The 24,581-nt window shown below is 42.6% G+C and overlaps 1 protein-coding gene across 1 annotated transcript in view; it reads left to right on the forward strand.

Annotated features, from left to right (window-relative positions):
- The first annotated feature begins 2,633 nt into the window (after nucleotides 1–2,633).
- The window catches only part of CEP120 (centrosomal protein 120), a 39,441-nt gene continuing 17,493 nt past the window's right edge, over nucleotides 2,634–24,581 (forward strand). The window contains exons 1-14 of the mRNA XM_083464434.1: nucleotides 2,634–2,977; nucleotides 8,027–8,183; nucleotides 8,672–8,786; nucleotides 10,879–11,020; nucleotides 12,645–12,793; nucleotides 13,209–13,406; nucleotides 14,603–14,830; nucleotides 15,008–15,206; nucleotides 17,064–17,232; nucleotides 18,833–18,982; nucleotides 20,425–20,607; nucleotides 22,096–22,192; nucleotides 22,271–22,423; nucleotides 24,314–24,403. Of these exons, the coding sequence (XP_083320560.1) occupies nucleotides 2,926–2,977; nucleotides 8,027–8,183; nucleotides 8,672–8,786; nucleotides 10,879–11,020; nucleotides 12,645–12,793; nucleotides 13,209–13,406; nucleotides 14,603–14,830; nucleotides 15,008–15,206; nucleotides 17,064–17,232; nucleotides 18,833–18,982; nucleotides 20,425–20,607; nucleotides 22,096–22,192; nucleotides 22,271–22,423; nucleotides 24,314–24,403 (2,082 nt within the window). The 5' untranslated portion in view covers nucleotides 2,634–2,925. The remainder of the gene's footprint in view (nucleotides 2,978–8,026; nucleotides 8,184–8,671; nucleotides 8,787–10,878; nucleotides 11,021–12,644; nucleotides 12,794–13,208; nucleotides 13,407–14,602; nucleotides 14,831–15,007; nucleotides 15,207–17,063; nucleotides 17,233–18,832; nucleotides 18,983–20,424; nucleotides 20,608–22,095; nucleotides 22,193–22,270; nucleotides 22,424–24,313; nucleotides 24,404–24,581) is intronic.

Here is a 24,581-nt window from a genome sequence, read left to right on the forward strand (position 1 = left end):
CTGTAAAATCAAGATGTCTCGTTATGAGCAATGAAACAGCAGCATGTGGACATTCTTGGCTAAATAGCACTAACATTGTTATCTATTATTTATATATTTAAAATATTCATTATCCAAAACCAGTGGGCAATTGTCCCAATATCACTTAAGTGTTCACTGCGGATATTTGTGGATGATGAATGGACAAAAATGCAGGAAATATAGGTATGGATGAATCCTGCTTCCCCTCAGAAACAAATGCAGCTCTTCACAGGTAGATGACTCCAGAACTGTGGACTTAAATTGCATGAGAAAGGTAGGGTCTGGGGTGAGTGTTGTTCAATGGACTGCAAATTAAACCCACCGTTCCTCTTGCAGCATTGAAACTAGTCAGCAGAAGAGGAAATAGGGAGGAAATGAAAACTAGGAACAACATGAACAAGAAGAGTACAGTGGTTAGAATGCTGGACTGAGACATGGGAAGCCAGAGTTCAAACCTCCACTTGGCTATGAAGCTCAGTGGGTCACCTTGAGGCCATCAGCAACTCTCAGTATAATCTACCTCACAGGGTTGTTAAGAGAACATGGGGCAGGGGACGACGACCATGCATGCCAATGTGATATTTCTGTGCCGTCACAAACATATGAAAAGTGATGGCAACCCAAATGAGTGGGGAAAACAAAGAGAACCAGTGAAGGCGGTGAAGGTCCTGTGCGAGTGCCTGGAGGCGGTTGGAGGATGGATGGTGGCTAATGGATAGAGGTTGAAGCTCTAATAGTAGTTATAAGTCAATGGTTGCAGTCTCACTTTGAAGTTCCTGTGTTCCTGCATGCCCAGTATCCTGGGAGGTTAAAATGTCCCCTCACTGGCTCTTCAAGATTTGTGCTTACTCCCACCCACACTCTCCCTCCACCATTATTAATTAAATATAACTTGAATAACAATAGTGTTCATATAAATGACAACTAGTTCAAACAGAACATATTTATGATGAATATGCCATAATAAAATTTTCTGTTTTCTTTTTTGGGTTCCAAAGAAACTGATTGTTCCATGTATCCTGGAAATTGCCATTCATATAGCGAAACATAAATTATATGGAAATAATTCTTCTCCACACAAAAAGGCAAACCCTTAAAAGAGACGTTTCTTCTAGGTTCTGGCTGGATCTCTCTTCTAGGTTCTAGGTCTCTCTTCTAGGTTCTGGGTCTCTCTTGCCTCCTTGCAATAAGTGGTGGGAACTCTGTTGCAACAGAAAAAAACAAAGATCTGCCTTGCTTTCACTGCCTCCTGCCTCCATCCATTCATCTCTGACCAATCATGGACTTACGAGGGCTCGGTCCCTTGGGCAGCAAAAGCCAACCACCCCTATTTTTCTGTATCAGATGGAGCATTTGTTAGTTGGGTGAGGTATAAATAATAAAATGATGCTGATAAAATGATGATGGAACAGGATATCCCTATTTTCATGGGAGAAATGTGGTTTTTTTGTGAACAGGGGTGCTATTGGGTTGTTGTTTTTATTTTTTATCATATATTTTGTGGTCCTATAGCTTGATTTTATTCTGCGAACTGCCCTGAGACCCCCGGGTATAAGGCGGTATATAAATTCAATAAATAAAATAATTAAATTTTTTTTTAAAAAAAATTAAAAATGTTGGCGGGTATGATCACCTCCTGGCAAATAGAAGGGGAAGAAATGAGAGTGAGAGATTTTACTTTCTTGGGCTCCATGATCACTGCAGATGGTGACAGCAGTCACGAAATTAAACGACGCCTGCTTCTTGGGAGAAAAGCAATGACAAACCTAGACAGCATCTTAAAAAGCAGAGACATCACCTTGCCGACAAAGGTCCATATAGCTAAAGCTATGGTTTTCCCAGTAGTGATGTATGGAAGTGAGAGCTGGACCATAAAGAAGGCTGATTGCCAAAGAATTGATGCTTTTGAATTATGGTGCTGGAGGAGACTCTTGAGAGTCCCATGGACTGCAAGAAGAACAAACCTCTCCATTCTTAAGGAAATCAGCCCTGAGTGCTCACTGGAAGGACAGATCTTGAAGCTTAGGCTCCAATACTTTGGCCACCTCATGAGAAGAGAAGACTCCCTGGAAAAGACCCTGATGTTGGGAAAGATTGAGGGCACAAGGAGAAGGCGACGACAGAGGACGAGATGGTTGGACAGTGTTCTGGAAGCTACCAGCATGAGTTTGACCAAACTGCGGGAGGCAGTGGAAGACAGAAGTGCCTGGCGTGCTCTGGTCCATGGGGTCACGAAGAGTCGGACCGACTAAACGACTAAACAACAATAGTAGCTTGATTTTATTCTGTGAACCGCCATGAAGATCCCCGGGTATAGGGCGGTATATAAATTCAGGGGGGGGGGAAACTGTTGGAGGGCATGAACACGGGGCCCGGGGAGTGAGATCAGCAGATAGCACGTAAACTGAGCTGCTCCCCTTGCAGTCCATCCATCCCTCGGCATCGCCCGCCACAAACGCGCAGCCTGCGCTCCTCGCCTCCTGTTTCACCCTGCTGCACTCGGAAATATCTTCCCGTTTCCAACCGCCTCTCCCATAGGTGGCGCTGCAGCGCGCGCGCTTCGCCGCCCTTCCCCTCTCCCCCCCGGGGGAAACAACGAGGCAGCAGCGTCCGGAAGTTGAAGCGACATACCGGAAGCGCCGCTCTGTCTCCTCCCCGCCCCGTCTCTCTGTGCCTCGGGTCCTTGCTTTTCCGCCTCCCGGTTGCTAAGCAGCGGCGGCGGCTGGTTTGAAAGCGCGTCCGAGGCGCCAAAGGGGAGGCTGCCGGCGGGACTAGAGAGGAGGAGGAGGAGGAGGGCGTTGGGGCCTCGTCACCGGCTTGGATGTGGGGACCCGGCGCGGAGAGGGCAGCTTCGCGAGAGCCTTGCGCCTTGCCTGCCAGAGCAGAGAGTCCGCCTGGAGGAGAATGGGTACAACAAGGGCCGACCAGCTCCTGATTGTGGTTTCTATCCTGGAAGGTAAGGCGCAAGGAAGGGGGGGGGTGTTAAAAGGGAAGGCAAAAAAAATCAGAGACCCATTCATCTATGGATGCCTCCACCCCACCCATAAGTTAGGGAGCTGCCTTGAGGTGCGTTGGATCGCCCATTCATTGAGGGTAGTGTCGCCTACACTGACTGGCAGCGGCTCCCAAGGGTTTTTAAGGCAAGGGGTCTCTCCCACTTCTGCTCGGAGATTTGAGATTGAACCTGGGGCACGTGGTTCAAGGTGTGAGCCGCCATGTAAGGTGGCTGCTTTACCCTCCTTTACTTGTGAAGCTGAGGCTCCAGTACTTTGGCCACCTCATGAGAAGAGAAGACTCCCTGGAAAAGACCCTGATGTTGGGAAAGATGGAGGGCACAAGGAGAAGGGGATGACAGAGGACGAGATGGTTGGACAGTGTTCTCGAAGCTACAAACATGAGTCTGACCAAACTGCGGGAGGCAGTGGAAGACAGGAGTGCCTGGCGTGCTCTGGTCCACGGGGTCACGAAGAATCGGACACGACTAAACAACAACAACTTGTGGGCATGGGCATAGCTAGTACAGTCATACCTTGGGTAACAGACGTTTCAGGTTCCGTTTTTTCAGGTTACAGACCCACCGAAACCTGGAAGTACCAGAATGGGTTACTTCCAGGTTTCAGCAGTCGCACATGCACAGAAGCTCTAAATCGCACTTTGTACATGCACAGAAGCACAACCCACGCATTCGCAGACTCAGTGCTGTGGGTTGCGAACGCTGTGGGTTGTGAATGTGTATCCCGCACAGATCGCGTTCACAACCCGAGCGTCCACTGTATTTGTTTAAGGGGGGAGGGACAGGCTTTTTTTTAATTTATAATTTATTGAATTTATCTTTTCTTCTTCTTTGGTGATCACTCGTAGCCAAGTAAGATTGTCTTCCATGAACACGGTCTTAAGAGTGGGTCCATAAATGACTGTGGAGGCCAATTCTGGATCCACACGTCCTTCCACAGTGGGGACATAGGTTTCTGACTGGGAGTTGATCATGGGGAGGGTTTGCCAAGCATGCCTTCCTCTTAGCTTGTTTTGTCCTGAGTTTGAGCGTCTTCAAACCCATGACACCTTTGGTAAATGTTCTCCATTTGGAGCACTCGCAGGCCAGTGTTTCCCAGTTGTCTAATTCTTTTAGATTTGCCTTGAGAGAGTCTTTAAATCTCTTTTGTTGACCACCAGCATTACACTTTCCATTTTTAAGTTTGGAATAGAGTAGTTGCTACCACCCTATATACCCGGAGCTCTCAGGGCCGTTCACAGAACAAAATCAAAATATAAAACCACAATATTTGGAATCAAACTAAAAACAACAACCAAATAGCGCACACACACCCACACACCGGTAGGAGGGGGCAGAATCGAGTTATCTGTGCTGCAATTGGTCAGTTAAGTATTTTTATTTATTTGCTTGATTTAGGGGGGCAGCTGCCCCCCTGCTCCCTGGGTACCCCCATTCTTGTACAGTGGTGCCTCGCAAGACGAAAATAATCCGTTCCGCGAGTCTCTTCGTCTAGCGGTTTTTTCATCTTGCGAAGCAACCCTATTAGCGGATTAGCGCTATTAGCGGTTTAGCGGCTAAAAGGCTATTAGCGGCTTAGAATAAGGGGGGGGAGCGAAAAAAATCGCAAGACTCGCAAGACGTTTTCGTCTTGCGAAGCAAGCCCATAGGGAAATTCGTCTTGCGAAGTGCATCGAAAAACGGAAAACCCTTTCGTCTAGCAGGTTTTTCGTCTAGCGAGGCATTCGTCTTGTGGGGCACTTCTGTAGAGCGGACTTCAATTTTGGGAGAGTTGAGCCCCCAACAGTGTGATTCTCTGCTCAGAAGTAAATCCCTCTTGAATTCAGCAAGACGTAGCATTGTTAGAGGACCCTGAGGACCATTAGGTCCAAGCCCCTGCAATGCAGGAATATCCAGCTGCCCCAAACAGGGATGGAGCCTGCAATCTTGGCATGGTGAGCACCACACTCTAACCAGCTGATCTCCTAGGTACGCATAGGATTGTAACCTAAGTCTGCCCAAAATATCTCTTACCATGTGGCGGTTGGTTGTGTAAATAATGAATGTGGAGACAGCGGGGTGATTTTATATTTGGAAGTGTCTGATAAGGCATCTCTGTAAGCGGAAAGGTTTTTGCATGCTCTTGACACCAGGTGAAAGAGCTCCTGCTTCCTTTTTTGAAAATATAGAATACCAGAGTTGCATCTTCAACTCATTAAGCAATGGAAACGGGAGAGAGCATGTCTGAGCATGTCTACAACTATTGCTAACCATCCCATGGAGGCGCAGGTCAATTCTGTGTCCAGGGCAGCTGTTTACCAGCTCCATCTGGTACGCAGGCTGAGACACTACCTGCCCACGGACTGTCTTGCCAGAATGGTGCATACTCTAGTTATCTCCCACTTAGATTACTACAATGCGCTCTACGTGGAGCTACCTTTGAAGGTGACCCGGAAACTACAACTAATCCAGAATGTGGCAGCTAGACTGGTGACTGGGGCAGCCGCCAAGACCACATAACGCCGGTCTTGAAAGACCTACATTGGCTCCCAGTACGTTTCCGAGCACAATTCAAAGTGTTGGTGTTGACCTTTAAAGCCCTAAATGGCCTCGGCCCAGTATACCGGAGTGTCCCCACCCCCATCGTTCTGCCTGGACGCTGAGGTCCAGCGCTGAGGGCCTTCTGGTGGTTCCCTCATTGCGAGAAGCAAAGCTACAGGGAACCAGGCAGAGGGCCTCCTCAGTAGTGGCACCCGCCCTGTGGAACGCCCTCCCATCAGATGTCAAAGAGATAAACAACTACCTGACATTCAGAAGACATCTTAAGGCAGCCCTGTTTAGGGAAGTTTTGAATGTGTGACATCTTAGTGTATTTTTTGTGGAAGCCGCCCAGAGTGGCTGGGGAAACCCAGCCAGATGGGCGGGATACAAATAAATTATTATTATTATTATTATTATTATTATTATTATTATTATTATTATTATTATTATTTATCATCATCATCCTACTTTACCATCATGTCCTTGAGCTAACAACTAAGGTTTTCAGATCCAAGGTTGTAAATTATTTGCAGGCTTCAGTTTCTCATTTCGGTGGCAGAGTTCTGGTGTTTACAACATAAAAGCTGGCAAAAGGAAGGGAGAATTTTGTGAACAGAATGATCAGGTATAAGGGAAGTAGGATTAATAAAAGGCACAAAAGCAGCATATGTAGTCAGATTCGTAATTCTGTGTTGCTGTTTCAGAAATTTAGTATTGAGTTATTACAATAGACATTGCCTGTCTTCTCAGAATAGTATGGTATCGCACAGGAAAACATTGTTGTAACATTTCTGTGGAAACCAGTACCATGTCATTCCAAAGACAGGCATGAGATGAGCAGGGTTTGAACTCAGGACACTTGGGAATCTTATATGAAGCAATATGTAGCTGGTACTTCTTGTTACATTGTTTGTGATGCGTTAGAATTAGGAGTGCTTAGTTTTTTTTAAAAAAAATCCATGAACTCTAGCATATTGTGGTCCTTGCAAGTACATCTCAATGTATGTATATTTTATTTTCCGTTTATACACCATCTAACTTTCAAAAAGATTAAAATGCTGACTTCAGCATTTTTTTATTAGTTGATTTGTTCATAGTAATTTTAACCTGTTCTTAAAATGTACGTTGCATTCTCCTTCAGCAATCTGGTTTATTGTGGCTTGTAGCATAGTGATGAATAGCAATTACTAAAACGTTACTGGTGAAAATGTTAAGTACAGATATAGTGAAAACTTAAGGCAATATGAAATTAGTCCACATTTAAACATATGGTAGAAAAACATTCTCTACTTACCTTTCTACTTGCCTTTTATTTCTTCTCCATCAGTAGATAGATCCACACAGATCAAAACAAACACTCCACACATATTTACTAATGGTCCTATTGAGCTCCAGGTGTGAACAGAATTGCAGCTGTGGTATGTGTATAGCACAGTGTGACTTAAAGAAGTTCATAGACTTAAAGTTTGCAAGATCTGCCTCATTTTTTACTACAGTCAGGAGATTCAGTAGCTGGCATACACAGAATTCTGAGCCCAGGAATTGGTTTTGTGTACCAGAATTGAACTAAACACTGTGAGTTATCCTAAGCCTTTCTTCCTTACCTTTTAATGTTTCCCTCCAGGTGGAAAGCTGGAGGGTCAGCATGCTGGCTGTCAGAAAATCAAAATCTCTTCCCATGACTCACCAAGCCATCACACAAGGGACTGCCAGTTATGACCCAGTCACTTTATTGGTGTAGTTCTTGCTCTGTGTAGTTCTTGTGCATTGCAGACTGTGCACACAAGCAGTTTTAGTTGCGATCTACTTCCCGTTTCTTTTTGTAATTGTAGTGGTTGGGAGTTACTCGTGCGTAATCCTGCTCCGTTTGAGCCTCGGATTGCCTGGTTAAACCCTCCGGACTGCACAGCCCATCTTAGCGTGGCTGCCCTTAGTCACTCGTAGAATCTGTCTGTGGGTGTTTCTTGAAGCGTTGCCAACATAAGAGTTGTTTGACGCCCAATCGTTTCTGCCTCTCACTGCGCGGGAGTCTCCTGCGCAGGGTGGGCGTGGGCAGCGGGGTGCTTGGGCTCTCCTCGCTAACTTCCAACGAAGAGTCCTGGAGCCCCTGCACCTCCCTGTCCCGTTGTTCTCCTGGATCCCTGGTGTTACACTCATTCTCTTCCCCTTCTTCCCGGCTGAGTCTCCCTCTGGCGCTTGGACCCTCCCCTGCAGAATCAGAGACCCTCTCCTTCTCCCGTGCCTCTGATGGCAGTTCCCTGACAGTAATCTTGTGTTCCAATGCAAAATTGAGCCAGCTCTTTGAAAGATGTGTTTGTACAGGTAACCAAGGAACAGCCTTTGATTATATATCAGTTCTGCAATGTGCCCTGGGGTTTGTGATTATTAAGCAGCTACATCAGGCCCTAAATCGTATACTACTAGTTGTTTATGAAGGAGCTATCTAATAAATGTGCTTTTTTCCTTTTCCAGGGCGTTACTTTCCAAAACGTCCAAAGCATATGCTTGTGGTAGAAGCAAAGTTTGATGGTGAAACTCTAGCTACAGACCCTGTAGAACATATTGATCAACCTGAATTTGCCACAGAGTTAGCTTGGGAACTTGACAGGAAAGCTCTTCACCAACACAGGTTATTTTCTCAAAAGATTTCTGAATTGCTTGAGTGTGTGCTTGTTGCATGTATTTAGAATCTTGTAAAGAATTACTATAATAACTTAGCCTGAACTGTACTGGAAAACTTATGGGTGTATTCCATCCCCTTTTCTGTATAGCATTTGGCTAGAAAGCTCAGATAGTTACTAAAAAGAACAGTCTTAAGCTCTTGTGTTTTCACCTCCAAGAAAAGTAACCAGCTTTCATATATTTAACTGTTGCCATATACCTGGAGCCTATTTGAGAGGTTGGAAAATTTTATACGCATTTGTTAACTGCTAAAGTTTCCTTATTATTGAAAAAAAACACTTGCAATAGAAAATATATTAAAATATTTACTACCATTTCTGATAATACCTAGGTGGTTTTATCATTAAAAATGTTACATGTACCATTGGGGAGCCAAAAGCTTATGTAACTGCTTCCAATGCCTCTTAATGGTATTGCATATTTATTTCCTTGCAGATTACAGCGTACACCTATCAAGTTACAATGCTTTTCTGTGGATTCTCTCTCTTCCGCCAAAGAGCCTGTAGGTTACATTATACTAGATTTGAGAGTTGCTCAAGAGAAGAAACAGGTATTGTATGGAACCCGTCTTAAACACGTCACAATAAATGAATGTGTGCTCCTTTATCAGATACGCCAGATTAAATGGTATTGATTTTCATTCTCTTATTGAATGGCAGATTCTATACATATTTGCTCATTGGGGTGGTAAACCTGTATCTGAGCTGTACCAAATATCAGTTGGTGGGTTGGTGTTGTTCACCTGGTTTCCCCAAACTATGCACCACTGCTGGTTACATGGCTCCCGGTGGTCTACTGGCTCCCGGTGGAGTACAGGGTCAGATTTAAGGTGCTGGTTTTGACCTTTAAAGCCCTTCATGGCCTAGGACCCTCGTACCTACGGGACCGCCTCTCCCGGTATGCCCCACGGAGAGCCTCAAGGTCCATAAATAGCAACACCCTAGTGGTCCCGGGCCCTAAGGAAGTTAGATTAGCCTCAACCAGAGCCAGGGCCTTTTTAACATTGGTGGAACGCTCTGCCTCATGAGACCAGGGCCCTGCAGGATCTGATTTCTTTCCGCAGGGCCTGTAAGACAGAGTTGTTCCGCCTGGCCTTTGGCTTGGAGCCAATTTGATTCCCTCCCCCTCTTCCTTTTTCCTTTTTCCTTTCTCCTCCTGTGATGAGGCTGCATTTTAATATTTTAATGTTTCAATGTTTTAATGTTGTATTTTAATCTTGTTTTTAAGTTGTATTCATTCAACTTGTTTTTATTATTGCTTGTTAACCTCCCTGAGCCCGGCCTTGGCTGTGGAGGGCGGGGTATAAATAAAAATTATTATTATTATTATTATTATTATTATTATTATTACATGGAGGGGCAAGGCAGCAGAGAGCTGTTGTGCCCACTCTGAGTTTTCCACTGTGTTGCCCATCCCTCTTCCTGTTTGGTAATCAGGCTGTTCCCCTCCTGTCTCCGTGGGCACAACATGTCATATGCTTTGGACGTTTTGGAAAGTAACGCCCTGGAAAAGGAAAAAAGCACATGGAAGTACAGTGGAACCTTGGTTGTCGAACGCTTCGGAAGTCGAATGTTTCGGCTTTCGAATGCCGACAACCCAGAAGTGAATGCTTCCATTTTCGAAAGCGCCTTGGAAGTCAAACGGCTTCCAAGGCATGTTTCTCTGTTTTTTCAATTGAATTCTCCAGCCACCCACTGAGCCTCGGTTGTCGAATGTTTCGGAAGTGGAACAATCTTCCGGAACGGATTACGTTCGACAACCGAGGTTCCACTGTATTTAAAGATAGCCCTATCTTAAAATACCAGGACAGTGTATGAAACTACAACAACATTTTAAACAAATTAGAAACAGCACAGAACAGTCATTAAAATGACTGGCTATTCAAGAAAATTTAAGCAGCTGCATATTTATTTATATAACCTGATAACAAAGCTCAGGTCAATGACCTGCCCATTAAGATGATTATCTGCCATGGTTTGTAGCAGATAAATTTCTTGCTCTTATTTACTAAAGGGATTTAATGGATATGCCTTTGTCCACCATAGCAGGCTAAATGCAAATAATAACCTATGATATATGCTCTAAATAGTTGCTTTGTACTTTTTTTTTTGGTGGGGGGGGTGGAATGACTAGCTTTTCTAAACATTTTTTTTCATGGAGGGAATTAAGATTTCTATGAACAGATGGCAGCAGAGTCAAGTGCAGAATTATTCTGGATATAGAAAGGTCAGCTGTAGGTGGTGAACATATTATGTGCTTTTGGAGCCCTTCACCCCCATATTAGGGTAGCCAAAAGCTAGTGCAGTCATGCCCTCTGCCTCTAAACAGATTATCTCTGGCAATCATCTGTTTACTAGGGAAAGAGGGTATTACTTCTGTTTTCAGATCTTTGGATTAGGGCCAAAGTCTTGTCCTCTGCCCCCTGCTTTTTTTAATAAATTGAAAATTGAAGTGTGAACAAATGATATAATTTCACTTCTGCTGTAACAGTGTTGTATGATCACAACTATTCTTTGTCTTAGGCTTAACTTTAAATGTAAGATCTTGTAAAACGTAGCCAACTTGGAAAGAGATTCTATCTGACGACAATACCGTGTATGTAGAATTTCACCCAACTTTTTGTTTTAATCAAATCCCTGCAGCCGCCAAAGTGGTATCCATTACTGAGCAATAGATACACAAAATTTAAATCTGAGCTGCAACTCAGTCTAATGCTAGAAACTGATACTAAGGCATCCACAGATGGCTTTAAAGCGAAGGACGCACCTCCCAGAGATGTAACAGGTTAGTAGAATAATGAACACTTCACCAAACACTATTATGTTCTGAAAATTGTGGGAATTCTGCAGTTACGTCAAGTTGATGGAGATCCTAAAATATCATTGGTTAGTATTGGCAAATTCACTGTACAAATCCTCTGTATTCTGCTTTGTTTCCTCTTTTGTTCTGATCACAAATCCTTGGGCTGAGCATCTGCTCAGCAGTATTCCCTTACTTACCGTAATTCTAAATTTATACCTGCCCTCATGGTGCTACTTTGCACCTGGCTCCAGATGGTGGGTTTTGGTGTTTCGTTGGGCGGAAAAACTTGATCCTATAAACCTGAAGTCTGAGAGATTTGATAGTTGATTTCTGACAGCTGAAGTGATTTCATCTTTGCTCATTTTGACAAAGTTTCAGGGCTAAGAACATTTGAATATTTACGTTAAAAATCTTAATGGCCTGTCTTGTATCAGAGTGGTTTACAAGGGTTCTGTTCCATTCCTTTATGGCAAAGGTGGACAATCTGTCAATGTCAAGATGCTGTAGGACTACACTTCCCATCATCCCTGATGACTGGCCGTGCTGGCTGGAGCTGATGGGAGCTGGAGTCCCAACAACATCAAGTGGGCTACAGGTTCTCCATTCCTACTTTATTACATAAAGAATTATTTTTATATCTTAACCACTCATGAATTTTATATGTTATATTTTGATATTTAATTTTCTCTCTATATATTTGATTTTATTTTTTCTGCTTTCCTAGATTTAAAATAGTAATTAATTAAAGACAGAAAAGCAATGTATTCAGTTATCCTATTTTAAAGCTTTGGTCTATATTATGTTTTCACCTTTCATCTTTGTTCTACGTTAAGCTTTCATCTTTACTCTGTATTAAGTTTTCATCTTCCCCCTTATTTTTCATATGATTCTCTGTCCTAAAGCTTGTTTAAATTCTGTTGTCAAGATTAGTAAAGTACAACCTCAGTGGAATATTGTAAACAGTTAATTTCCTTGTTTCTGTTTCTGTTTTGTTAACTTATTATTTTACTAGCTGTGTCCAACATTTCTGGGCAAGTTTGTGTGAAAAGCATAAAACAAATAAAACACAGGTGTTGGGTATGTGTGGTATAACTTCAAGTAGTACAGATGGTTATTCTCTGGTCTTCATGAAACTGATATGATACTTCTTACAAAAAAAAAACACAGGAAGGTGAATCCTTATTCTTAAACATAAACTATCAATGCCAGAAGGCCAGGCAAATAAAGTATTAAAAAGTGGAGAGTTAGGGTTTACATAGCTGTTTTCTATCCTTTCATCTGTCCTTTCATCTGCTTTGAGATGAAATCTGTGTAGGTCAGGGATGTAGAAATTGTGGTCCTCCAGATGTTGGACTCCAACTTTCATCTGGTCTGGGATGATGGGAATTGAAACCCATCAACATCTGAAGGGATGCACATCTCCCATCCCTGTTGTAACTGATGACTAGCTTGACATGGGGTTTATTCAGCCCCTTACTAGCCCAAGGCTAACAGGATTTCTTAAAGACAACTGTCCTCTCTGAATTTCATCTCTGTATATTTTCAGCTCCCAGTAGATTTTATTTTGTTCAGAATGCAACTGAAGGCATTTGTTTTCTTTTTAAAGTACCTCTTCAGCAACTTGGGTTGGATCCCAAAAATCTTGCAGCAGTGCTTAACGAAGAGGAAGGATACCATCAAATTGGACCAGCAGAATATTGCAGAGACTACTTTGTTCTGTCTGTCACTGTTGCATTTGCTACACAGTTAGAACAGGTAATAATGCCAATCCATGGTACCACTATCTGGTTTCGCCTGTGGTGGAGCTTTCAAACTCTGGATGGTTAACATGTGAAAAATCATGTCTCATTGCAGCATGACTTGGTGGTTCTTCATAACCCCCAGATTCTGTATAAGAATGATTGTTCCCTTTATTGCTGTTAAAAATCTAAACCAACCTCAAAGTTACAGTGTTGCCCTCATGATGGCAGGAGCTTGGGAGAGTGAGCAAGGACAACTTTCCAGCCTTGGAATTCCTTAGCTTTTGATGTTACCCATGTTAAATATTTAAAACTTGAATAGACGTTGGAATACAGCACTTCTTTTGATAATAGACATGAGCATTCGCGACTTCTTATGAGCAGTGTTGAGGACCTGTTGTCTGCATTTTTCTCCTCTTTTTTTGTAACAGCTAATACCTACCACAATGAAACTTCCAGAACGACAGCCCGAGTTCTTCTTCTACTATTCACTCCTGGGCAATGATGTTACCAACGAACCATTCACTGATTTGATCAATCCAAACTTTGAGCCAGAAAGAGCATCTGTTAGAATACGCAGCAGCATTGAAGTTCTAAGAGCTTATTTTTTTGCTCACTCAAAGTTGAAGGTATGCATCCATTTCTGCTCTCTGGTAAACAAAGATTTAGCTGTTGCATCTTGTTTCGAAGTGTGTGACTCCTCTTCAGTCCAAATTGTTAAGAGGATACCATAAGAATTTAGGGTGTTATGGCAGATCAAACTTAAGGACTATTATACTTTTTTGATATGTTGTTAATTTTATTACTTATGAGCTGCACCTTCATAAAAATAGAAAAACAATGCAGTGGGCAGCATAAGAACCTAATACTACAGTAGTATCAGTATAAACTGCTTGGTAAAAAAATAGGAACTGCTCAGTTTTTAGAGAATGTCTTAAAGAAAGCTTGCTAGACTTTCTTTTCTATGGACAAGGAGTTCTTCAGAGCTGCCACACTAAAAGCTTGCTCCCTTGTAAAGGACAACCAAACATCAGGGGCATGGCAGAGAGACACCAAAAGTACACCACCAGGGGATCTTGGTAATTGAGGTAATTGAGGCATAAAGAATCAGGCTACTCCTTAAAGTACATTGTACCCAAATTGTTTATGGCTCTGTAAATTAACACAAGAACCTTGAGCCTGCCCTGGTAGGAAATCAACAACCAATGCAGCTCTCTCAGCAAATTAGCATCGCTACCAGTAACCTGCCGAATTCTGTCCTAGTTGCAGCTTCTGGACCAGATAGTTATAAGGGCAGCCCATATAAAGCATGCTACAGTAATCAACTCTTACGATGACCATTGCATGGACCACTGTGGCCAGGTTATCCTGGTCACAGCAGATGTACCAGCCAAAGTTGGGAGAAAACATTTCTAGCCCCAGATGTCAGTTGTGCCTCTAGTGACAAAGATGGATTCAGGAGCACCCTCAAGCTACAAAAATGCTCCATCTTGGCCTTTCCTTCTTCCTTCCCCTTTACAGCTTGTGAGCTTGTGAGTTGTGGCTTATCGTGTACTGAAACATGACCGCTTGGAGTCTCTTGCTATGTTTTGACCTGAAGAATACAGGGTTTCGGAGGATAAGACAGTCTGGGAAGATTAGGCAGTCTGGATAACCTTCTAAAGAGGGCTGTTTGGCTTATTTTATTCCAGCATCCATTACAAGCACCTTATTTTTTTTTAAGGACATAATGTTTCCATTTGGATGTCATTGGTTGGGTGTAAGTAATCGTTTTTGTACTGAATGCTCATTATAGTCACTTTCATGATACCCTTTTGAAACATAGATCCATCTTTGCTGTGGGGACCAGTCTCTTGGAAGCACTGAAATACTTTTAACTGGGCTGTTGAAGAAAGGAAGCGTGGAAATCCTTCAACATCCAGTAGCAATTGAAGGAGCATATATTCTTGTTCCACCTAACAGAGCCCGGCAAAAGCTGCCACCTGTCCCTTTGGATATGGCTCCCACTGTTGGGGTATCGGTGTCTCTTCAAAAAGATAGCAGAGTTTCTCAGGTACAACTCAATTGTTCTCCTTTTTATATACTTTTAAAAATGCAAATGAAAATAGAAAATATTATTGCTGTTATGTATGTATGAAATGAAGTTATTGTTATTATAATTTATTAAATTTCTATACTGCCCCTCATCTGAGGATCATGTGTTTAAACTAGGCACTATTATTTCGTTCAGCCTCAGTTATCTTCAAAGGTTGAGTCTGAAAATGTGAAAAGAGCTTCATCTCCAGTGCGTGATCAAAAAAGGAGCCCTGAGCCTAGTTCTCAAAGTGCATTACCCCGGGTTAGCCATTCCCCTCCCATAAAAGATGACGCGACAGACAGTGAAGTGGAAAGTCTGCAGTATGACAAGAACCCAAAGGCACAGAAAAAAGGTAGGCAGCACATCAAAGCAAATGTTTATACATTTACAGCTGTCATATCTACCACAAAATACTGTTTTCTTTATGATTGCTTGGTAAACTGATGCAAGGAAATGGGTGATCATTCACTATGCAGTAATGCAACTTAAAATATTCTGAAGACTCCAGTAAGAGGGAGAGAGTTATCTGCGGTCAACCAGTGAACTGCGGGCGATGTAAGGTTTTAAATTTGTGATGTGTGGTTTAGCTCTGCAGTTGAAGAACTGGGCAGATATTTGTATTCAAGTAAATTGCTTGGGTCTAAGCACTGCTCCGGGACGCAGGTGGTGCTGCGGTCTAAACCACAGAGCCTAAGGCTTGCCAATCAGAAGGTCGGCAGTTCGAATCCCTGCGACGATGTGAGCTCCCGTTGCTCGGTCCCTGTTCCTGCCAACCTAGCAGTTCAAAAGCACATCAGAGTGCAAGTAGATAAATAGGTACTGCTCTGGCGGGAAGGTAAACGGCGTTTCCGTGCGCTGCTCTGGTTCACCAGAAGCGGCTTAGTCTTGCTGGCCACATGACCCGGAAGCTGTACGCCGGCTCCCTCAGCCAATAAAGCGAGATGAGTGCTGCAACCCCAGAGTCAGTCATGATTGGACCTAATGGTCAGGGGTCCCTTTACCTTTAAACACTGCTCCCTTCCCTTGTGATCAGAATGCAGGAGCATAGCCTCCAGCCGGTGGCCACTTTGCATGATAGGGCCAATGTGTGAAGGCTGCTTGAAATATGAACACCTGTTTTTGGTATGCTATGTTTTGTTTGCCACATGGACCAGCCTGCACCATGTGACTTACCTTAAAACTGTCAACAGCTGTGTTTGGCCACAGGCTATGATGCTGTACAGCTAGTTCAACATTTAGGTTTAGAAAGAAAAAAAAACTTAGTATGGGAAACAGCCTTATTAGAAAAACCAACCAATAAACTGAAACTGACACAGGGACAAATAGAAGAAGACGCCTTCACCCTGGTATGGCTCCCCTTTATCACATACACAGCCCAACAAGATGACAAGAATCCACCAACAGCATATGAATCAATCTGGCTAACCTGATCCAAAAATACACACTCACACCCCACTCTCACACAAAAACAATTCTCACTACAGCCAACCAAAGACAACCAACAACACCCTAAGCCACCCCCAACCTCTCTCACCACCAAGGAAATACAACAAGTGAATAGTAAGAGAACCCATACAAGTACAGTGGTGCCTCGCAAGACGAAATTAATTCGTTCCGCAAGTTTTTTCTTCTTGCGAGTTTTTCTTCTTGCGAAGCACGGTTTCCCATAGGAATGCATTGAAAATCAATCAATGCGTTCCTATGGAGACCGTCCGGGGACAGAGGGGAAGCGCCGCACGCCTTCCCCTCTGTCCCCGGACCTGTTTTAAAGCAAGGGGCGGCGGGGAGAAGATTGCTTCTCCCCGTTGCCTGCCCCGCAATCTCCGGGGACAGAGGGGAAGGCGCGCGCCTCTCCTCTTTTTTTAATTTTTCTTTTATTCTTCTTCCTAATTGTTTAAACCAATTCATAAACCAAGAACTCATACATTGACCACTAATAATGAAACATATGTTGTAGATATTTTTCCACGTTTATTATGCTATTTTTGTGATACGCAAATGACATGAGAAAACTTGGTATGCTTATTTGTATAACATTATTCTTGTTTATAAAACCCAATAAAAAAAGAAAGAAAACTAAATTTTGTCCAGAAAAAAATTCAAAAGCTTCTTACTTTCAAGTATTAGAACTTGTACAGCAGGGGCTCTCAAGTTTGGCATGTGTCAGCATCTATCTTAAAAGAAAATGTGCTGTCTGTTTTCTCTTCAGCCTCAAATGCCCGAGCACCCGCTTCTCAGACTCAGCAGGCCGGTACCTCTGAATCTACCACAGGTCAAAAAATTGCTGTTCCAGCAGCATCCCATCACTTCTGTTTCTCAATAGACTTAAGAACTCTCCATAATCTGGATACTGGCTTTCCCGTCAATTGTATGTTAAGGTAAAGCATGTGTTAGATTATTGTTTCACATCTCTTCACTGGGAGAACGTTCAATTTATTTTTCCGTTGCTTCCTGTCCCTTAACCAGTTACCAGTCCACGAGAGGATCTGAAAGTCTAGGTACACAGTGTCACTGTGATCACTTCTATGTGTCCTGTAAATAACAAACTTCTTGCTCATCATGAACTTGATCTAAAACTATGGGTAATCGCATCTTTCTTATGAGACTTATCCCTATAATTCTGAGGATAGGACACAGGGGCTGTACTGTAAGAGGGCAATCTCCAACTTTGTGCAGGTCTTGTAACTTCCATTAATGGACGAACATGTCTTGCCCGAATATTCCCTTTTCTTTAATCTGCACATTTCTTTATAAACTCACTATGCTGTTGTGGCAACTTGTGGATTTTTGGCTATGTTTCTGGATGGAAGACCCCAGTATACATGCTAAGTTGGAAAGTTTTTACATTTTTAAAAAAGCTATGGAAATACTGAAAGGAGTAACTTCATGGAAATTGGGCACAAGCGTATCACTTTTGGGCTGAGTAATTTTTGTTGTTTAACTGGCCCACTTGGCCTTCTGTTTTATGGAATGTGAAGTGTCCATTGAATGAAACTTGGTATATGAAGTCCATGAAGAATTCTATGTTTCAGCTCCCTAGTGGTGACCAAAAATGTAATCCTGGGGAACACTAGGGGAAATTGGCAGCAACATATTAAAACACACACCCCTAGAAATATTCTTAACAATACCCAACTGCGCCCAATCCTTACTGGGCGCAGGATCACTGTCACACTCTGCTCCCTTACTTTAGAAAATAAAACAAAGGATGCAAGTCAGTCTTGCCTCTCCGGAGCAATGGGAATCCAGTGTCCCTTCAAGATGTTGTTGGAATCAACCAGCATGGCCAATAGTGAGAGGCGATTGGAGCGTATTGTTTGATAGAAAAAATGGTGTGGCATTCACCTAAGTTTGATTCATAGAAGACCCACAGAAATCAATGGACCTAACTTAAGTCCTGTTCATTAATTTCAATAGGTATACTCTGAATAAACTCAATTGCATACCATGGCATGTTAAGACATGCCATTAAGTCATTAGTTAGCTTGAAGTTCATTTACTTAAAGGTCTTGAAGTCATAAGCTGGTAGCACTGAATTTGTTATAATATTAATATTATTTGTTTGTTTGTTTGTTTCTCAATGGGACGCAGGTGGCGCTGTGGTCTAAACCACTGAGCCTCTTGGGCTTCCCAATCAGAAGGTCAGTGGTTTGAATCCCCACGATGGGGTGAGCTCCTGTTGCTCTGTCCCAGCTTCTGCCAACCTAGCAGTTCAGAAGCGCACCAGTGCAAGTAGATAAATAGGTACCGCTGCAGCGGGAAGGTAAATGGTGTTTCCATGTGCTCTGGCTTCCATCATGGTGTCTTGTTGCACCAGAAGCAGTTTAGTCATGCTGGCCACATGACCCGAAAATCTGTCTGTGGACAAACTCCGGCTCCCTCAGCCTGAAGGCGAGATGAGCGCCGCAACCCCATAGTTGTCTTTGACTGGACTTAACCGTCCAGGGGTCCTTTACCTTTACCTTTTTACCTCCATAGGTACTCGTATCCATTTTTTGGAAGTGCTGCACCCATTATGACAAACCCTCCCGTGGAAGTGAGGAAGAACATGGAAGTGTTTCTTCCCCAGTCATATTGTGCATTTGATTTTGCAACCATGCCCCATCAGCTGCAGGATACCTTCTTCAGGTATGTAACAAGGGTGCCATTTTAACAATCTGTGCATTGGTACATTTCACTTTCCTTCACAACTAGTTAACCATACGTACATTTTGAAATTGCAAGTTAGCGCCAGCTCAACATAACTTTGTATCTTCTCCCCATCCTCCCACTTTATCTAGATCTGCTCTGGAGGGTTTGGGGAGCATTCCCCTTAGCACTACATTAATTACAACCCTATACATTTGTCCTCAGGACTGGTTATTTAGTTCAGGTGGCCCGTTTTGTGTCAGCAAGGTGGTATGGCATCTGCTAATAAGTTCCATTTAAATATTTGCCCCTGCTTTGCTTATCAATTTCCTTTTTTCCAGCAGTGTGGGCATGATCCTATCAACTTCACAAAGGGCAGAATGCAGAGCCATGACACTTGGCTTGCAGTGTGCGGTTTAGGTCTCATTTGCTTCCACATCTATAGGGGCAATGGACAGGGGAGAGTAGGTTGGTTTCTAGTGGTCCTAGCAACTTGGGGGTATAGGCTGTATGCAAGGGCAGGTAGGGACTCAAATTGCCGAATACCAGAGATCTGGGTGCATGCTTTGAAGAACCAGGTACTTGCCCAGCACAGTAGGGGGTGGCAGGTGACAAAGGGAGATATGGTTCTCTCTCTGTGTGTTGTTTTCTAAGTGATGGATTAGGTCCCACAAAGCACATTTGGTCATCTCGCCCTTCATATGATTGCACTTTGTTCTCGGTGTACAACTGGTAGGGACTGGAATCTGCCCTACAGGTGAAACTCAAAAAATTAGAAAATTGAGTCTATCTCATATATTAGTTTTACCTTTTAAGTTGAATTACTGAAACAAATGAACTTTTCCACACTATTCTAATTTTTTGAGTTTCACCTGTATATCATTCATTGACTGAGTTCGAAACCTGCCAGCCTATTCTAAACTGAACATACTTCAGAGCAACTCATTCAAACTGATCGTATTCAGAAGAAGTACTACTTGCTTGTGGAAGCTGTCGAATTTTAACTCCTAATGTGACGTGATAAAGGTTCGGATGGGTTTCTACTGTTGTTAATGGCTAGCCAGTAGGAATGGAGAAACCTTGAGACAACAACTTCACCCTAGTTCTTCCCTTGGATTGGGACCTATTTTCAGAAATGCAGGAAATGCAAGAAGTCAAAGTATATCGCTCAATTGAATATTTCTAGGATGAAAAATTACTGTGATGGGTGTGAAATGTTCTTGCAAAATTGAGCATCCTTGAACTCCTTCAAGTGGTTGCACTCTTTTGCCACAGGGTAACATTGATGTCTGCCAGTGCATCTACACCAACATCACAAAAGATGTAAAATAAATGCATCTCTTCTACCCATCCCAGCCTACAGCAACTGAGGAAAAACCCATCTATGAGAACAAAATACAAACTCCAGTATGCTATGTGTATTTTTTCTCTCTGTATTTCAGGATACCATTGCTGGTGGAGCTGTGGCATAAAGATAAAACAGCCAAAGACTTACTGCTGGGAGTTGCAAGACTCCAGCTTTCAAATATTTTGGCCATGGAAAAAACCCGCTTTCTAGGTGCCAGTGGGGAACAGTGCTGGCGCCAGACCTTCAGTGAAACAATCCCTGTTACAGCAGCACAAGGGTACAGTAAGCTTTGAAAAATGAGGTTCCTCTGTTATAGCTGGTTCTGTTTAACACTCCTGTAGGCCTTTTTGAATTATTATTTTTATGCATTTAGTAAAACTCTTAATACTTATTTTTGAAGAGCTTGCATAACTCTTAATTTTGGGGGACAAAAGGGACCAGTGGAACAATAGTGTGGGAGACCACATCACTTCCATCCTCTTGTGATGTTGCAGTGCTTCTGAAAGAATACACTCAGTTGAACTTGAAAAGTGATACCAATTTGTACATGTAGAAGTGTACACAAAAGATTCCAAATGTGCCTTTCTTTAGCAGTCATGCAAGCATTGTCTGCTGACTTGGTAAAGATTTGATTACAATGTGGAGCTTGGAATTTTTAATCTATGTGACTTTCTAATGGTGAATGTATATTTAATTTCAAAATATATGTTTACACAATCAAACTTCCCGGTATATTATGGAGAAGAATTCTGAAAAGCATGAGTGTACCCAAACTTAGTAGCCACTAGATGGCAGCCCTCCAAACCTAATTGGCTTTAGCATTTGATGTCAAACTCAACTCACTGATGTGAAAGTGACTGTACTGATTTGTTTCAAATGTCAGATGTTTATTTCCTGTAACTCGATAAGTTTACCCAACTTTTCAGTGTATTTGCATAGAAAACTACTTAAACTTTACTAAAAATGGAGAAAAGGAAGCTTGAAAAACAAATGTAAACTGTAGAATTATTGCTGTACGCAACTTGGGTTTCATGTTTTTGTTTATTTAGTGATACTTTTTGACCTTTTAGTAACAAGACAATCATCTGAAAAGAGTCTGGAACATTTATTTTGTGGACAGTTGTCTTTAATGTGTTTCCTTTAGGTCCACATTTGCCAGGTTGTGAGTGTGCATATTAAAGTAAGACACTTGTCGCAGCAAATATTTAATTCTGAGCTTTGAAACAAAACTGTTTGCAGATATGCAGAAAAATAAGCCTCGAGTCAAACCTGATAGCCAGCACCACAACACAAGTGATTAGGAGGAACAAAGAGAGAAAATTCAGGCAGACCAGAGATTAGCTGGTAACCAGTATCTAAGAATCATAATGTCGGTCTCCAGCCTCTTTATTCATGAATAGGAATAAATGCTCTGTACTTCTCTAATAGAGCAGCTATTCCTTTTTCAACTCTCTGTGTTCCATATTCCTAAAAGAATTGGCGTCATGTCTGGGTCTGTCAGTCAATCAAACAATTTATTGTGTATAGCCAAAGGCCTTTACGATGAACATGTTTTGATCAGTCATCTGACAGTCAGGATTGTTTGACCTCTTTATATAAAACTGGTTTAGCTCCCGAGATCTTTTTTGGGAGGAAAGAGAGGAAAGACTGATGTAGAAATAAGTCCACTTTTCTCATGCTTGTTCCATTGTAAACAAATGACAGTAGAGAGCAAGATTAATCTCAAATGAGAGAAGAAATGAAATGTTCTTGTTCTTGTTTATAGGACAAGCAACAGGATAGCCGAGCTTTCATACACGGTGACTCTAGAAGATTATGGGCTTGTGAAAATGCATGAAGTTGTGGTGTCCGATTCTTCTCAGGTAAACAGAAACGTACCCTTTCTTGTTTGGAAAGACACAACTCCATTGAAGGTTATCTAATAGCATTTCCATGTTTAGGGTTTAGGTGCCAATGAGCCACCACTGGTTCCTTCATCTCAGCCACGTAATGTTCCTGAAATCCAGCCGGAAGCAAGAGAAACTCTAGAATACAAAGCAGCACTTGAATTGGAAATGTGGAAGGAACTACAAGAAGATCTTTTTGAAAACCAGGTTTCTTTATACATTATTTTTAACCGGAACTACAGGTCCACTCTTAACAAAAGGCGAATGTGACAGATCTTAAACCTAGGTTGCAGTTCAGGTGGATACATGTGTGGGAAAGAGGTTTTTAAATTGGAATCAGCCCTTTAGCTGATTGTACAACAGCATTGTATGCTTGGCAGATTCATTATAGATGGCTTCATAATGTTCAAATACATTTTTAGGCGTGTCTCACAGGGTAATAACCCCAGTCTCACATTGTGTCTGGGCAAAAAGGCAGTTTGGTATACATTGGTACCTCGGGTTACATACGCTTCAGGTTACAGACTCCGCTAACCCACAGATAGTACCTTGGGTTAAGAACTTTGCTTCAGGATGAGAACAAAAATCATGCTCTGGTGGCGCAGCGGCAGTGGGAGGCCCCATTAGCTAAAGTGGTGCTTCAGGTTAAGAACAGTTTCAGGTTAAGAACAGACCTCCGGAACAAATTTAAGTACTTAACCCGAAGTACCACTGAATCTTCAAGGTGTGCCCAGGATGTTGACAGCAGGCTAAAACTGATCTACGTTTTGGAAAGATTATATTCAAGAGGAATCTTACCTATTTACAGTCTTGAGCGCAAAGCTTCCTCCTTGCCGATACAGGAACACTTTTGGTCTGCTGCCCCATCCTTCAGTCATTATAATATATCAGTCATGAGACAGTACCACCTTTGGATTTTACAGAGCACCTTGGAAGAGTGGGGGGGGGGAGAGAATTCCAAATATTTGCAATATTGAACTAAGAGGAGGAGTGATTTTATTCACTGGGGTCTTGCAACGTACTGGCATGTTCACTTTCTGTGGGCATAGCCTGGAAAGTGCCTGGGGTAGTTCAGTTGCTAGAGCATGAGACTCTTAATCTCAGGGTCGAGGGTTTGAGCCCCACATTGGGCAAAATATTTCTGCATTGTAGGGGGTTGGACTAGATGGGTCCTTTCCAACTCTACAATTCTGTGATTCTATTCTACCCCAGTGACTTTTAAAAATTCATTCCACTTCAGTTGCTTTCCCCTCCCATCTCTCCTGCTTCAGTTGAATTCAAGTGGAAGTTTACCTCTCTTTTTCCAATCACTTTTAAGGCTTTCTACTTCCATTATGTTTTGTAACACACGGTTCTGCTATTATTAGCCTATGAGTTATGGTAGCATTTTATGACTGCTTAAATAAATTTGCAAATGTGGTGTAAAGTTCTCCATTTTACTTCAGGTTATGGTAGCTTTAGATATCATTCAGCTTTACATGGCTATGCATAACTATTGCCTCTTACCAGCTACCATTTAAAAATTAACAGACCTGTAATCAATTTTTAGGGACATGGGTGGCGCTGTGGGTTAAACCACAGAGCCTAGGACTTGCCGATCAGAAGGTCGGCGGTTTGAATCCCCGCGATGGGGTGAGCTCCTGTTGTTCGGTCCCTGCTCCTGCCAACCTAGCAGTTTGAAAGCACATCAAAGTGCAAATAGATAAATAGGTACCGCTCCAGCGGGAAGGTAAACAGCGTTTCCGTGCACTGCTCTGGTTTGCCAGAAGCGGCTTAGTCATGCTGGCTACATGACCTGGAAGCTGTACGCCAGCTCCCTCGTCCAATAAAGCAAGATGAGCGCCCCTACCCCAGAGTCGGCCATGACTGGACCTAATGGTCAGGGGTCCCTTTACCTTTACCTAATCAATTTTCAGGACTGATAATGGGAGCTATCTGTGTATTTGATCTGGAATTCCCCCCGATGTCCTGAATATTTAATTTGCACGCAGTGTTTGGGTTTCTTGAGGAAAGACTTCCACAATAGTTCTGTCTGAGTTATGCAAATTTTATGGTTTTCGAAGGAAGACATTTTGAAATTGCCTTTGTTTTTCACAGCTGAAGAAGAAGGAGCTAGCTCATATGCAGGCTGTTGCAGAGGAGTGGAGAAAAAGGGACAGAGAGAGGGAAGCATTGGTGAAGAAGAAAGTAAGACCCTTTCCCCTTTGAAATGCTTCACAGCATAATGAACTGTCATGATAGCTGGCAGTGGTAAAGGGTGATTGTATTTCATTAGCTGCCAGAAGAAGACCTAGACACACAGCCCATAAAACCTACACAAAAATGCTTTAGGTAACACACCTTAGAGATACCCTGGAATTGTTTA

This window comes from Podarcis liolepis, assembly GCF_965112155.1.
Source record: "Podarcis liolepis genome assembly, chromosome: 11".
Lineage (NCBI taxonomy): Eukaryota > Metazoa > Chordata > Lepidosauria > Squamata > Lacertidae > Podarcis > Podarcis liolepis.